Consider the following 16,509-nt stretch of genomic DNA (forward strand, 5'->3'; position numbering starts at 1 on the left):
GCTCCGCATTTTTATTTATTTTTGGTTGTTCTTTTTATACCCTGTACCCGTAGTGTAAAAAGAGTATATTAGGTTTGTGCAAAGTATGTAACATGCAGAAAGAAGCATCTCTGACCCCATAAAGTATATATATTCTGAATCAGCATGACGAGAGAAATCGATCTAGACATGTCCGTCAGTCTGTCCGTCCGTCTGGATGAACGCAAGGATCTCAGAAACTATAAAAGCTAGAATAACCAAAGTTGGCACCCAGATTCTCCTATGTCCGGAAAGGACGAGTTTATTTTTTTTTTTTGGAATTTCAGCTTCTCCTATGGGCGCATATACCTCAGTGTCGGAAGTTTACCTGGGTACAGGGTATTTCACTGTCGGGCTTGCTCGACTGTAGCGTTCTCTCTTGTTTTATTTCTATTTTTATACCCTGTACCCAAAGGGTAAAAGTGTATATTAGTTTTGTGCGAGTGTACATGTAACACACAGGAGGAGGTGTGGCAGACGCCAGAAAGTATATATATTATTGATCAGGATGACAAGTCGAGCCAACATAGCCATGTCCGTCTGACCATCCGTCCGTCTGTATGAACTAAAGGATCTCAGCAAGTACAAGAGCAAGAATAACCAATCTTGGTATCCAGATTCTCCTAAGTCCGAGAAAGGACAAGTTTGTCTTTTTTTCTTCTGATACACCCTTCCACTCCCCCGCAATTCATGTTTTTCATAACTCCTGTAATTCTTGGAATTTTGAACTCAAATTTGTTAAGTTTCATCATGATCGGTCAATTCTAAAGCAAGCTATAGCCATAAATAAAATCGTTGTAGCTCTGCCCGCAGCTGTTGTTGTTGCTGCTGCTTTGGTTCAACTTTTTGCTGCATACATACACGCATATAAACACGCAGAGACACGATTCTGATGTAAATGTATGCTGTTGAAACTGTACATGAACATGTCTCCACTTTTGTAAATATGTATTGAATAATTTGTATTTAATTAAATTAAATAATTTAATTATTATACTTTTTTTAAATTAATCAAAATTTTTTTATCATATTTTCCTTTATGGTGGGAGGTACAGGGTGTTTTAAAGTTGAGCCTGCTCGACTTTGGCATTCCTTTCTTGTTAATCCTAGAAAACTTGTTGTGGTTCATATGTCGTGCTCCAAAAAGTCTTGCACATATAAAGATGCTCTGGATTGTGTCCAACTGCAGTTCATAAGCTGCTGGTTGTGTGACAATATGATGCATATTACGTGTGCTGGTCTCAGTGGGAGGGACCCTGATAAGATCATCGCCAAGCCTACGTGCATTGATATTCAATTTGAATTCTGGGGAATGTATATAATGCACAAGTTGACTAAGCATTTGGCGGGTGATTTCGACTCAAGAGCTAAGTTGCTTAGCAATTACAAATTTGACTCTCCACATAAAAAGATTTTTGAATGTGCCTTCCGTCGCGCCCTCTTTGTCGCCTCAATCGCTTGCTCCTCTCCCATCAACTCTTCAAAACATTGACTGCTCTCCTATGATGTCTCTGCCAACCTCTCCAGGTATTCTATTTGATACTTCCCCTTTACCCTCACCGATTACCGTTTCAGCGACCCCTATTTTTGTCCCATCAGCAGCGCCGTCTCATAAACTATTTGAGCCTGTTTCTCGCGTTCTGGTGTAATGGTTTATACTGCTTTTTCCTCACCGGCATGCCCTCCTTCCCTTACAGTTGTAGCGCCTCGGAAGCAAGTATTTGTTTCAAGGCTGTCTGCTGATACTAGCTGTGAGTCTATCGCTGTTTACATCGCTAGCAAATCTACTGCTAGCGTTTCCATCTCTTAATTTAATTTTGCCGTGCCCCGAGAAATTGCTTCTTTTAAGATTAGTGTTCCGTTTGAAGCTTTTGAAACTATTTGTGACCCCAAATTTTTGCCACCGCATATGATAATTCATGAGTTCAAACAGAAAAAACGCACTATTCCAATTCCGGAGTACTTCAATACCGCCTACTAACAATGGTTCAAAAAAACTATACATTTTTCCTAAATCTCTTAGTTTACATTACCAAAACGTTAGAGGTATTGCATCTAAACTTACTGAATTATATAGGGATAGCTTTTCGTTTGAATGTAACATAATTGCATTGTCAGAGACGTGGCTAAATCCTACCATATCTGACTTTGAAATTTTGCCGAATAGCTTTATAATCTATAGACATGATAGAGCTGTTCGCCGTGGTGGTGGTGTTCTGATTGCAGTTACAACCACCATCCAGTCGGAAATTGTCCACCTTAATATGCCGGAAGACCTAGAATCTCTTTCTCGAGCCCTATATTTCACTTGCTCCTATATTCCTCCTTCTTCTGATATTCAAGTTTATATGAAATTTGTCTTCCCTTTTCTAGATCTAGTGCATGGTCTTCTGAGTGTAATATGCTTCCCAAATGTGATTTTGCTATGCTTAACCGGTTGATTTCTAATGCTAATTGGTCTTTCTTGTATAGCTCCGGTTTCGAGTGTTTTAACGGTAATTCTTACCCCTTCCGCATTATGCCTTCAAATTCTATATTTGCTCCAATAACTACAGATTCTGGTATTTTATCTAATATACAATCTGTAAAAGCTTCATTCTCTCCTGGCCCTGACAACATTCCTAGTTGTGTGCTCAAAGAGTGTAGTACTTCCCTCTGCAAAGCTTGGGCTTTTTAATCTGTCCCTTGAGAGCGGAATCTTTCCTGCTTCTTGGAAAGAATCGTTTATTATAATAAACCACTCCACAAAAAGGGCTGTAAGTCAGACATTTCCAACTATAGAGGCATTGCTGCCATCTTTATCATTCTCGTCTGCAGTACGATCTAAGCTGTTTTCAACGGTGGTGCTTGGTCAACTACCTGCACCTTAACTGTTCTAAATGCTAGTTTATGACTTTTCACCGGTCCAGACCATATATAGGTAGTTATGCGATTGACAATATACTATTGCAACGTATATTTACAGTTGAAGATCTTGGAGTTCTTTTTGATCCCAAATTGAATATCAATCTTCACAATTTAACGACCCCTAGTTCTTGGTGTTCTGTTCCTCCACAAATTGATTGTCGGAGATGTTGATTTCTCTATGCTTTTAGGTCGTATCAATTTTTCTATTCCTTCCAGGCCAACAAGGAACTTTCTGCCTCTTCAACTTAACAGATATAATAATTTTAATCTCAAGTGAGCTCTCTATCCCTCACTAAAGTCTTCTATTTCAGCTACCTCCAGTAGAATCCCTGATCACCACTGCTGTGAGTAGGGGCATAGCTTGCCGGACTGGCTAATAAATTTTTCCCCAACGGGTCAGTGATTCTTTACCTTTAACTTTTAATTATATTTTATCTTTTATTATTTAAGTATTTAAATTTTAATTTGTTTTCTATCTTTTATTGCAATATTTTTATACCCTGTACCCAAAGGGTACAAGGGTATATTAGTTTTGTGCGAGTGCACATGGAACACACAGAAGGAGGCTTGGTAGACCCCACAAAGTATATATATTCTTGATCAGCATGACAAGCCGAGTCGATATAGCCATGTCCGTCTGTCCGTCTGTCCGTCTGTCCGTCTGTCCGTCTGTCCGTCTGTCTGTCTGTCTGTCTGTCTGTATGAACGCAAGGATCTCCGAAAGTATAAGAGCTAGAATAACCAAACTTGGTATACAGATTCTCCTGAGACCGAGAAAGGACGAGTTTGTTCATTTTTTCTGATCCACCCCCCCACTCCCCCCCTATTAACGATTTTCTATAACTCCCGTAATTCTTGGAATTTTGAACTAAAATTTGGTAGACACATCCAGTTAGTAATTGTATATCCGTATACCAAGTTTCATTATGATAGAATGATCGGAAAGAAAGTTATAGCCATATAACCAGGCCCAATGCACACATACATACATATGTACAAGTACACAAACACGCTTAAGGCACGATTCTGATGTAAATGTAAATGTATCTATGCATGCATGGAATATTTAGTTAATTAATTAAATTAATTTAGTTAATTAATTAAATTAATTTAGTTAATTAATTAAATTAATTAATTTAATTAATTAATTTAATTAAATTAATTAATTAATTTAATTAAATTAATTTAATTACTTTTTTGTGGGGTGGTACAGGGTATTTAAGAGTTGAGCCTGCTCGACTTTAGCATTCCTTTCTTGTTTCATCTTCAGTTCTTTTTTGATAGGCCTAATAACGTATCTGACTACTCTCTGCTGTGAATCGGGACATAGCTGGCCGTTTGGCAAATAAAATTCCCCCCACCGTGTCGGATTCGTTATTAGTTATTTTTGTCATTTTTATAGGACATTTTATTTCTTTAGTTTTACTTAGCTTAAACAATTTTTTGAAATAATTAAAAAAGTATATTAATTAAATTATTTAATTAAATTATTTATTTAAATTATTTATTTAAATTATTTAATTAAATTAAAGACATGTTCATGTACAGTTTCAACAGCACACATTTACATCAGAATCGTATCTCTGTGTGTTTATATGCGTGTATGTATGCAAAAAGTTGAACCAAAGCAGCAGCAACAACAACAGCTGCGGGCAGCGCTACAAGCAGAGCATGGGCAGCGATTTTATTTATGGCTATAACTTTCAGAATTGACCTATCATGAGATCCTTGCGCTCATACAGACGAACGGGCGGACGGATGGACAGGCGGACATGCCTATATAGACTTGGCTTGCTACCCTGATCAAGAATATATACACTTTGTGGGGTCTGCCACGCCTTCTTCTGTGTGTTACATACATGCGCACAAAACTAGTATAGCCTTTTACCCTTTGGGTACAGGCTATACAAAATAAATACCTGATATTTTACTAAGTGTGTATATACATAGTAGATGTGATTTTCAAAATTGGGAATATGGCAAACATGATTTCTTATTCAAAGCAAATTATTGACAGTGAGAAGGCTGTTAGTTCGAAAGGTTCAAACGGATACCCCGCACCCACACACATCGATTAGCTTGGCGAATATCTAACACATATAAGAAATTAAATGGAAAGTATGAATGGTAATGATTGAGTTCGATTCGAGTGCCGGAAAATGGAAAACAAAGCCGGCGATTGATACGCCAGGCGAGCACATTGACGGTCTGAGCCGATTCCGCAATTGTTGCTATTTTGAGGGTCAAGTCTAATATGTTTTTCCGCTGCCTTGTTGGCAAACAACGAAAATCATATCATATTACAAAGCGGCATAGCCCTAGAAGTGCGTCGTCCTATGGAAAATCGTATGAGGAATTTTATATATGTACATGCATATATACATATATGTATGTATTTATTTATTTCTTTTTTGTGCTCTGCGGCTTTGGCAACGTCTGACAAATGAGTTTACGCAAATTCTGACCATGTCTGCACGTAATCCCAGGATAAGCTGATCATGTGAGGGCCTAGGAGTTGTGCCGAAGTGCACAACAGGAGGAAGAGCGTCGCATGCGCCATTTCCCAATCTCAAATGAATATCGGCAACCTAAAGCGGAAGGAAATGGCTGACCGCACAAAGGGTTTAGGGATACTTCAGATTTTCATATGCCAGAATACGTATCACATTTCCATTTATTGAGCATCTGTTTGCAGTCGTTCTGAATTGAAAAGCCCATATACATATTCAACAAGAACTGTATGATCCTTACTTGGGCTTTCTCAATAAAATTGTATACCTACGGAGAGGTACGAGTACCTTAACTAAAATCCGCCCGCCCGCAGATTCCTTTAAACAATTTAAGCCACTCTCATTAGCTGCAGATAATTTGTGCAAATTTGCGAAATCGGCTTATGATTTGCATTCAATGAACGCCTGTTTATGTTACTAATCTAGTCCTGTTTGACAAACAATGCGGCAATATTTATTCTAATGGCGTAGAATAACACAGCCATGCAAGTGTTGGCTGTGAATGTCCTCGCGTTCTACTCTTCTTAGGGAAAATAAAAGGGCAGTGTCGCTGTCTGTAAGCAATGTGGGCCAGAACGCAGACGGGATTATCGTAGGTCCTATTTTTGAACAGATTGAGACAAAGGCGAAGTATGCCCGGTTTATCGGGGCGTCGGCTTGACTGTCCTTTTGTGCACATGACGTGTGGTTATGCATCTTCGATTTACGACAAAAGCCTGATTAAAAAGAACATTTTATAGCCGCTTTACTTTCCGGAAACCACTAAGTGCTCCTCTCAAACACAAAACTTGAATAACTTGTATATAACAAAAGCCGCGATTTAAGTTTACCAGTTTATTTTCTATGAAATATTGTTTTACTGTTCAAGTAAATATTTCATTTCATTTCTTGACAAAAATTGGCTCATAAATTGGTGTGTATCTATAATTAGTAAATAATAAAGAGTACGGGTTATAAATCCTTATCAACATAATTATATATAAAGTGTGTGTTTACAGTTTATAAATGAACGCACAGTTTCAAATATGTATCAAAAGCGTGGGATATCAAATATATATTTTAGAAATTGCACATTGTTAAATTCTAATTTATTGTTATAATTAATCAATTTTAAAAAAAAAACATGTAAAAAAGTTAAATCGGGTGTCCCGTCTTTGAAATACTCTGTACATATGTTTAGAATAATTCTAGAAATTAAAAAAAGTAAGAGAATTAAAAAAAAATTTTTTGATCGATTTTACCTCAAATATATTTATGGCTATAACTTCTTGTTAAATCATGATGAAACTTGGCATACGGACACATAATTACTAACTGGGGGTATTTGCAAAATTTTAGTAAGTTAGAGAATTTGCATGGGAGAGGGGGGAGGGAGGGAAATTCCAAAATATACATTTCCTGCGTATTCACATAAGGCATCTCGGACTTTGGTGTGCCTAGGTCTTATAGTCTCCGAGATATAGGCGATTATACGAATGGAAAATCGGGAAAACCCCCATAGGGGGGAAGTGGGGGGGGGGGGGGGAATCAAAAAAATAAAACAAACTCGTATAGAATACACACATAACGCATCTTTGTGGAAAATTTGGTGTCTCTATCTCTTATAGTCTCTGAGATCCAGGTGTTCATACGGACGGACAGACTGACAGACAGACAGACAGACAGACAGGGCTAGATCGACTCGTTTCGTCATGCTGATCAAGAATATATATACTTTGTGGGGTCTGCCACGCCTCCTTCTGCCTGTTACATTTTTCAGCTCCCGCAAACCTAATATACTTCTGTACATTTCATGTACAGAGTATAAAAATGAATGAATTAATTAATTAAAATAATTAATTTAATTAAATTAGAATACATGTTTATGTTCAGTTTAAACAGCATACATTTACATCACGTACCTTTGCGTGTTCATATGCGTGTATGTATGCAGCACAAAGTTGAACAAAAGCAGCAACAACAACAACAGCTGCGGGCAGCGCTGCCGACAGAGCTGCAGGCAGCGCATGAGCAGCGATTTTACTTATGGCTATAACTTTCTTCAGAATTGACCTATCATGATGAAATTTGGCACACCCTGTACCCTGTACCCTTTCACCCTTTGGGTACAGGGTATACAAATTGTTGATCGAAATTCAAACTCACGTAAAGGGTGTTTAACTTCACATTTACATAGGAATTGTCTCTATGCGTGTCTGTATGCGTGTCTATGGGTGTCTCTGCTTGCTTATGGTTAGCTATGGGTGTGTATGTAAGCAGCGCAGAGTGGGTATAACTTCATTTCAAATCGGCCTATCATAATGCATAAGGCATACGGACTCATCATCACTAATTGCAAGTATTTGCCATCCTAAGAATTACGGGAGTTATCACGAAATGCGTGGGAAAGGGGGAGGGAGGGAATTTCCAAAATACACATTTTCTGCGTATCCACATAAGGCATCTGGGACTAAAATTTTGTGCCCGTAGGTCTTATCTCCCATAGGGGGGAAAGTGGGGGAAAATCAAAAATATAAAACAAACACATAAGGCATCTTTGTGCAAATCTAGGTGATCATACGGACGGACGGACAGACAGGCAAACAGACAGGGCTAGATCGACTCGTCTTGTCATGATGATCATGCTGATGGGTCTGCCACGCCTCCTTCTGCCTGTTACATTTTCAGCTCCCGCAAACCTAATATACTCTTGTACATTTTATATAGAGTATAAAAATTATAAAACTATAAACCACTCCTCTTTGTAACGTTACAAAATTAGATCGTTTCCATAACGATATTTTCTTTTCGACTACAGCCGGAAAATTACGGGTTCAATTCGTAAGTGGGTTCATATTAGGGATGTAAAAAAACATCGATGTATCGAGCATCGACGATGTTTTTACCACGATGCATCGATGTTTTCCGATGTTTTTTTGCTAACGATGCATCGTCGATCCATCGATGTTTGTCCAAACATCGAACATTATTCATGTTTTGTTTGACGGTCACATTTCTTTGTGTGGTTTACCGAAAATGGTATGTATATTTATATCATAAATTATTTGATGTTTTCGTTAAAATGTGTATTTTATAATATAAATTTTAGATTGTTAAGTATTTGATCTTCTTTTTTTCGTATGTAATGTCACACTTAATATGCTTAAGAGGTGTAGCTGCAACGCGTCGTTATTTTAAAAACTGTTATAATAAGTTACAAGTTCATCAAAAGTCAATATTACGAGTACTATTTTGATTAACAACATTAAGTAAAATGCTATGACAGTCTCTTTTGATATATAAACACTTTTTATTTCAAGCTTCTCTGCTGATTAGCTTCCTAATAATAGCTTTTTTTCTATGGAAAGTTAATTTTTTAAAACATCAATGCATCGATGTTTTTTTGCGATGCATCGACCATGCATCGATGTTTTATAACGAGACATCGATGTACATCAACATCGATGTTTTCCCTTCGACTTACATCCCTAGTTCATATATGGACATGTTATTTTAAAAGAAAGATCCAAATGCTTGTTCCATTCAGTATATTGAGTCTCATATTGCCAAATATGTGTGGTGCTTTAAGAGAACAGCTGAGGGGACTTTAAAATACATATGTATGTAGATATATAGAGATATATATACGGAAATATATATTATTCTATTGAAAATATTAATCAGTTGACAAAACTATCATTTGTTTTCTTTTCGATGCAAATTATATGTGTCTATGTCTATTGTTATATGAAATGGATTATATTTCAGAAAAAATAAACGAATAACCTTGTGTTCACCAGATATGGCAACGCTTTATGCTTCTATAAGTGGCAGCACCATATACAGCAGTGGTCGGCGAGCTGGCAACTTACGGTCTGCGCAGCCCTGTCTCGCCATCTTTCTTTTTCGGTAGATCCGCAAACAAGTGACAAGGTGAGATTGATAATATTGCAAAATTATATAGAAAATAAATCGTTTCAACAATAATATTGGACGCGAAGTGGTGTTGGAGGTATGTCCCATATATGGAACATAAAGTGCTGTGGCAGACATGTCAATAAAGTGTGAAAATAACTATGAAAACAGCTACACGTGTTAGGCTATCTATAAAGGCTAGGGCTGCTGCTTCAGTGAACCAAATTAATGTTTAAAATGTTATATTTAATTGCAGAGCACGCCAATATGCAGCTTTTCGTACGTGGTTTGGAAAATATTGAAGCCTATGAGGTATGCCAAGATGCTACCATCGCTGGTGTTAAGGTGAGTAACGCGTCCGTCGCAGCTGCAACTTTAAAAACAATGAAAGCGCCTAACCTAACCTCATTTAAAAATTGTTTTTTTTCGAACGTAGACTCAAATAGCTCAGCTGCACGGCATGAACGCCGAGGACATCAGCCTCAACTGCGAGGGTACTACGTTGACCAACGAGACACCCGTCACCGCGCTGAGCTCATTCGAGTTGGACATCAACATCCCCTTGTTGGGTGGTAAGGTGCACGGCTCTTTGGCGCGCGCTGGCAAAGTCAAGGGACAGACCCCTAAGGTTGAGAAACAGGAGAAGAAAAAGAAGAAGACCGGCCGCGCTAAGCGCAGGATCCAGTACAATCGCCGTTTCGTGAACATTGTGCAAGGCTTCGGTCGCCGCCGTGGCCCCAACGCTAACTCGACATAAAGTATACCTATCGTGTAATGGATGAACATGTAAAGTCGCGCTTTTTTATTGAAAAATGTTCATAATAGAAATTTCCAACAATTAAACACAACTTATTTCATAAATTTTTTAGTTTTTAAAGTAATCCACCGGCGACTTACCATCATCTGAGGGTTTCTCAGTTGGCAAAGACGCTGCGTTTGCGCTGATTGCTCTGAACATAAAGGCGAAAATACCAGAACTCAATACAAGCCACGAACACCGCGGTAGAGAAGCCAAATATTAGTACGAGGAAACAGCCCTGCATATCTTCAAGATTTACTTTGTGATTCGTGATTTGTCTCATCAAGCTTCTGCCACTGCACTTGTCCATGGAGGGCAGATTGGTCTGGTGCCAACGCTCAATAAAGCCCATGCGGAACAAGCGGTCGATGTGGTGATTGATAAGGTTCAAATAGGCGCTGTCCGACGGCACAATTAGGGCGATCTGCTCATCCACAAAGTCCTCCTTACCTAACGCAAATTTACACTCTTTGTCGTGTTCAAAGTGTTGTTGCACAATTAACTGCAAGTTGATACGCCAATCGATATTGACACGCCTGCCGCTTTTAACTGCCGCAATGTCTTCGGCATTGCCATTGCTGTATATGACTGCACGTTCCATGTAGTCCATAAAGTCTTTGCGTGTGGTGCTTTGTGTATACTTTTCGAAGAAAGTTCCATTGCGCAATCCATATTGACTAATCTCTTTGTGGTGGGATAGCTGCCCTAAAAAGTCAACACCTGGTTGAAACTTTGGAAAGGTGAGAAATGCCACCAGATTGCCACAATAGGTGGTGACGAGAACAATAACAACAATCCACCAGAAGCCCACCACAAGCCGTCCGCTGTCTGCCTTCGGCAAATACATTCCGCCTGCATGTATAAAGTACTTCATTTAGCTAAGCTCTTGAAGAGAGAGTCATATTGTACTCACCCTGCTGCAATAGAGCGCCATATACATACCAGAAGCAATTCTTCATCGTGCTAAGGCCGCTAATTTTAAGTTCGTGTAGCGGTAATAGCCGATTGATCACATATAAAACCGGCGCGGTCACCAGAATAATGCCCATTAGACAGCCCCAAGTCTCTAGCGTGAAGGGGGCTGTGAACAGATAGATGCGACTCACCTCGTCGGGTTGTCGTGTAATGAACGAATACTTCTGCACACTAATCGGTTGGGTGTAGTTAAAGGGTTTATTTTGCAGCTCGTCGACAGTAGCCGCCACAGCAGCTAAGAAGAACTGAAAATAGTCCAATACAATAAGCTTTTCTTGAGTATTGAGCTCAGATTAGATTTGTTTCTTACCCGATTGCCCTGCATTAACTCGACGACTTTGTAGGGAATTCGGAATGTCATCGAACCCACCAGTTCCTCCTGTAACCATTTAAGAAATGTGATCTCAATTTACTTGCCATAAAGTTACTCATCCTGCTTGATTATTTCTGTTTTGTCTACAAAATATGACCTAAACTTCCCAAGCCCGTTTCAGTATTTTAAGTAAGGAGCTTGGCATTATCGAACCCCAAATAAAGGAAAATTTATTTGAAATATCATCCGATTAATATAATTTTATTTTTGGATCATAGAGGATTCTAACATTCCAATGGAAATGTTTTTATATCTGTAGAACTATTTATACTCTGTACATGAAATGGACAAGAGTATATTAGGTTTGCGCGAGCAGAAAAATGTTACTGGCAGAAGGAGTGGCAGACCCCAAAAAGTATATATTATTGATCAGCGTGACAAGACAAGTCGATCTAGCCCTGTCTGTCTGTCCGTATGAACACCTGAATATGAATCCGAATACCAAGTTTCATAATGTAAGGCCGATTTAACAGGACGTTTTAGCCATCTCTATATATAAAACAGTTTGTCCTGACTGATTGGCCATCAACGCGCAGCCCAAACGGTAAGAGCTAGGAAGCTTAAATTTGTACACAAGTTTCCTTTCACAGTGAATTTGAGCACTAACAAGCGGTTTTGGAAAATTCAACCTCCAAAGGGGGGAAAACGAGCTCAAACGTTTGTATGAAAAATCTACAATTCCAAATTTGGACTCAAGTATCCTTTTATAGTATCCATCATAGTGTAGGTGCGCACTAAGAAAGGCTTTTGGAAAACTCGAGCTCCAAAGAGGGAAAACGAGCTTTAAAAAATATTAGCTATAGTGGTCATGTGTGTGTACGTTTAAAGAAATATTTTGGGTAGAAAAAAATGTAACTGACTACTGAACAATTTTTTGTCAAGAACAGAAAATGTTTATTTAAATACCTTAAATGCTATCCTACTGGTAACTACTTAATGAGGTGAAAACAAATGGATAGGTCATGCATACTCAAAATAAATATAATTTGAAACATTATAACACATACACGCATAATTATTCTACACATACTACAGAGTATTTCAAAGTCGGGACACCCGACTTTAGCTTCTCTACTGGTTTTAAAATGCATGTTGACTAATACGCTTCTCAAAAATGCGATACAAATCTGTGAATTAATATCAATTCAGATAGAATATCTTTAAAAGCAATCCCTGCTGATAATCTCTAATGGTTTGCCTTTAAACTATGACATTGGTTAGAACTGCAAATGTTCTGTATGAAACTTACGCTTTCATTGCTGCTCAGGTTGTAATCAAATTCATCCTCCTTGACTTCGTGAAGATAGTATGTGAAGTTCAGAGCTCGACTCAGTTCCTTAAGTATTTCCATGACAATGCCTTTATGCTCGACTATAACACCTCGGCTGTCCTTGGTCAGAATTTGCCAGGGCGGATTCTACGAGCATTTTGAACCAATATATAAAAATTATATTCCTGATTCAAAGACTCACATGCACTGTGACAATGTCCATGGTAATGTTGCGAAAGTGATGTTCAATATGTGGAAACATCAGTTCCTGGCACACGAAACCAAGAAGTGGACTCCAGTAGCCAATTTTTACAAATTCGAAATTTCTATTCTTGGCGTCGCGTGTCGGTGCTATTTGGTAGTTTAAGTTTATTATCCCAAATCGGATGCATTCTGCTTACTTACCACTGCGAAATTTACGATTCTCCTGGCTTTTCCCCCATGTGACGGCAGTCTCGACGCTCCATTTGGCGCAGCTAGCGCATCTGCTGTTGTTCTTTAGGTAGTCCTAAGCCAATAAAAAACATATAAACATGTAGAAAATGTTGGAGGTATTTGATAGAAATGTGAATACAGTGTAGGACTTTCTCTTTGGTACAATCAAAAACATAACAGGCGGTGCAATCGCTCTTGATTCTCTCAAAAACCAACCACTAGAAATACATTTGGAGGGAAATTCTACATTTATAATTGTCGAACGACTCAAAAAAATGAATTAAGAAGTTTACTTTTGAGCAATATCAATGGGATATTCTTTTTTCTTTGGGCAGATAATAGGCCACCGCTTGCAGACTAAGCCACCATATACATATAAGTAAAACATTTTAATTAGTAGCTGTAATGTCTGTAAACAATTTCTGTACGAGATTGTTCACATACCGAGCTTGGTGGATCTTCAAGCAAAGGGTGTTGAAAACACAATTACGTTTATTTATCCTAAAATAGAAATGTTTATGTTCATAGGTTTTAGCGCCCATGATATCCTCAAGCCTCTTTAGTTTTTACTTTATGTTATTCAATTAATTATTTAAATTTGTTTCTCTAGAAATGTATGTTTTTCGGGGAAACTATCTGTGATAATTGCGAAGAGCGATTAGCAAGGGCGTACACAGCTTTTACCAAAGGGAGGGCCAACAAATTGAAATTTTGATTAAATAATACACGATGCATTTAAAAATTAATTTATGCATATGATCTATGAAAAATTTCAGCAAATCCAACTCAGTTCCATTTTAAGGAGAAATAGTGCGTCACAATAATGAACGTGTGGTCGACTGGCAACGCCCCCCCCCCCTCCCCCATGTCAACGACCTTGGTGATTAGTAAAAGTAACACATACCTTCATGTAGGTTAGAATTTCGTCTTGTTTCTCCTGTTTGGTTGATCTTATGGATTCCCACTCTTCATCGGATATCTCACCGTATATTGATTGCTCCTCCAATATCATGCGTGATATGGATGTGACAAAGGCCATCGAAATCTCAGTTATGGTGCAGTTTAGCGTATCCATGCAGTCGGGTGAGGTCGCATTTAGGGCAAACGCTATATTAGCTCCCTCGTCCAGATTAATGGTGATGGTGTTGGCGTCGAAATCGCGTTGCAATTCCTCCAGTACAAAAAACATCCACTGATTGTTGACATGAAACATATTAAGACTCTCGGCAATCTCGATGATTTCTTCGTAAAACTGGGATAGTACTAGAAACTGCTGATGTTGTAGCTCGTGCTTGAAGGGTGCAAACTGGGCAAGGGCCTGTCGCAAGGCGCTGCGTTTCTTCTGGCCGCGCAGCGAGTCGTCAATTTTATAAAGTATCAGAGATATGGGAGCTATGTGATTAGTTGTGCTCTCGTGCACAATCGACTTAACCAGCATCGAGTTACTGTCAACTGGGGAAGATATAGCAATAGTTTTAAATTTATCAAGTTGACAAGTTTTCGGGAATACAAACGTATGGATTGGTCCAAAAAAACGACGGCTGTTTTCCATTTCAGAATCTGCTGAACCTTGGCATCGAGGATAATTTGTGGAAACTCATCGCCATGATCCACCATAGGTATCTATTTAGGTGCTGAATTAACTGAACAAAGCAAGTCTATGAAATCATTTGCTTACCATTAGCGCCCGGTTGATTGGCAATCGCGGACAATCCGAATCAGTTATGGCGATAAGCAACACCGATGTCTCCTGCGTGCTCTTGTAAAAGTTCCATGTGTTCTCACAATCGGTCACAGTAATGGCAGCCAGAAAATCTAATGAATGGCTATAAAAAGTTCTACCACCGAGGCAAGTATAGAAAAGCACCTACCCTTCTTAAGACGGACGGCATTCCACGTAAAGTAACGAACATTAATGCCACCATTTTTCATGTTTTCGCGTATGGTATCGCTCAGGATTTTCTCAAAGTGCGCTATTATATTCTGGCCTCGCTTGTGCATGTAATCGTGATCAACGACAACGGCTTCAAATATTCCAATATGTATGTAATTTCATTTAAGGTCTAAAATCAATCAAAATTTACCCAACGATGCATTTGCGCTCAAAAAAGAAGAGAAATCGTTGGCCGATATCGTCGAGAACTGCCGCGCAATCCATAGCGCAAGGAATAATGGTAGCCTCATGACGCAGTGGTAGCTGAAAATCAACTGAAAAGTGAAAGTCCTTGCACGAAGGAAGTCGTCTATCCTATAACCCGAAAAACCAATTAAAACAAAGGTTCAATTGTGTTTGGCGTGCCAGTAAGCCCAGTGAGGCATTCACATGAAAAATTCAACGAACCCTGAACTCATCGCCCGATTTTTATGCGGAAAGTGCAGCGCACCAGCACCTTGCATGCCCAATCGCTACCAATGATTGATATTTTGCGGTTGGGCGACGTACAAATGTCATGCTATAAACACTCTGCAATTGGTAGCAGGTGTTTCCCAGATCCAATTTTGAGTCGGTCATCAACTGGAGTTGTTTGGGTATAAAATGTGTATAACAAAACATATCCTTTTTCGAATCAAGAACAACGAGCTAGTTTAGCAGCTATTATAGCATTTTTGGATTATGTATGTATGTATATTTAAGAAGAAAATCTCTAAAAATGAAGGGCAATTGTTGTTCAGAATACGGCTTATGCAATATTGAAAAACTGTAATCATATTAAAAACTTTTAAATATTGATGTTTAGTGTTTTTGCTGTGAAGTGTCCGATTGGAACCGAAATAACTAGGCATGTTCAATGTTCAATCAATTTCTTAAATAACAAAACTAACTGTTCAGATGCATACCGAGGGAACCAATAAAATTTATTCCTCGTATATGTATGCATTAGCTATAATCTAAACACCCCTTAAAGCCTGTAAATAATAATTAAAAACCCTTTTCGTTTTTTCAATAATTTAATTTAATTGTAGACATGCGTATGTACGAATCTGAATCTATTTATAAAATTCACTTTTGAATGATTTACAATCTTTTGTCGTCATCTGGGTAGTATACCCCTATTACATAATGCTGTTAATAAGCCTACAGAATAAACGAACCACGAAAGATCAAATAAAAAGACGACTTTAAAGGTACGTTAATATTTGCTTTTATTTATTTATTTAAAAAGCTTATAAATAGCTTGGTAAATAATTATTCGAAATGATTAATAAATAATATCTGTACATGAAATGTACAAAAGTATATTAGGTTTGCCCGAGCTGAAAAATGTAACAGGCAGAAGGAGGCGCGGCAGACCCCACAAATTATATACATACATATGTACATATATTC

General features: G+C 38.3%; 2 protein-coding genes across 2 annotated transcripts; one reads left to right on the top strand and one right to left on the bottom strand.

The window, feature by feature from the left end:
• The first annotated feature begins 9,282 nt into the window (after positions 1-9,282).
• LOC115620346 lies at positions 9,283-10,190 on the top strand. Its single transcript, XM_030513546.1, has 3 exons — positions 9,283-9,347; positions 9,586-9,674; positions 9,766-10,190. Exons 2-3 carry the CDS (start codon positions 9,597-9,599, stop codon positions 10,084-10,086), a joined length of 399 nt encoding a protein of 132 aa, XP_030369406.1. The 5' UTR covers positions 9,283-9,347; positions 9,586-9,596; the 3' UTR covers positions 10,087-10,190.
• On the bottom strand, positions 10,177-15,365 carry LOC115620344 (ionotropic receptor 93a). Its single transcript, XM_030513545.1, has 11 exons — positions 15,266-15,365; positions 15,053-15,205; positions 14,860-14,996; positions 14,696-14,804; positions 14,086-14,633; positions 13,152-13,254; positions 12,949-13,097; positions 12,726-12,893; positions 11,414-11,482; positions 11,042-11,348; positions 10,177-10,980 (listed from the first exon to the last, which is right to left on the bottom strand). The coding sequence occupies exons 1-11, from the start codon at positions 15,363-15,365 to the stop codon at positions 10,244-10,246; spliced, it is 2,580 nt and encodes an 859-aa protein (XP_030369405.1). The 3' UTR covers positions 10,177-10,243.
• Positions 15,366-16,509: the final 1,144 nt, after the last annotated feature.

The sequence above is a fragment of the Scaptodrosophila lebanonensis genome, unplaced genomic scaffold (genome assembly GCF_003285725.1).
Source record: "Scaptodrosophila lebanonensis strain 11010-0011.00,11010-0021.00 unplaced genomic scaffold, SlebRS2 tig00000024-arrow-pilon, whole genome shotgun sequence".
Classification (NCBI taxonomy): Eukaryota; Metazoa; Arthropoda; class Insecta; order Diptera; family Drosophilidae; genus Scaptodrosophila; species Scaptodrosophila lebanonensis.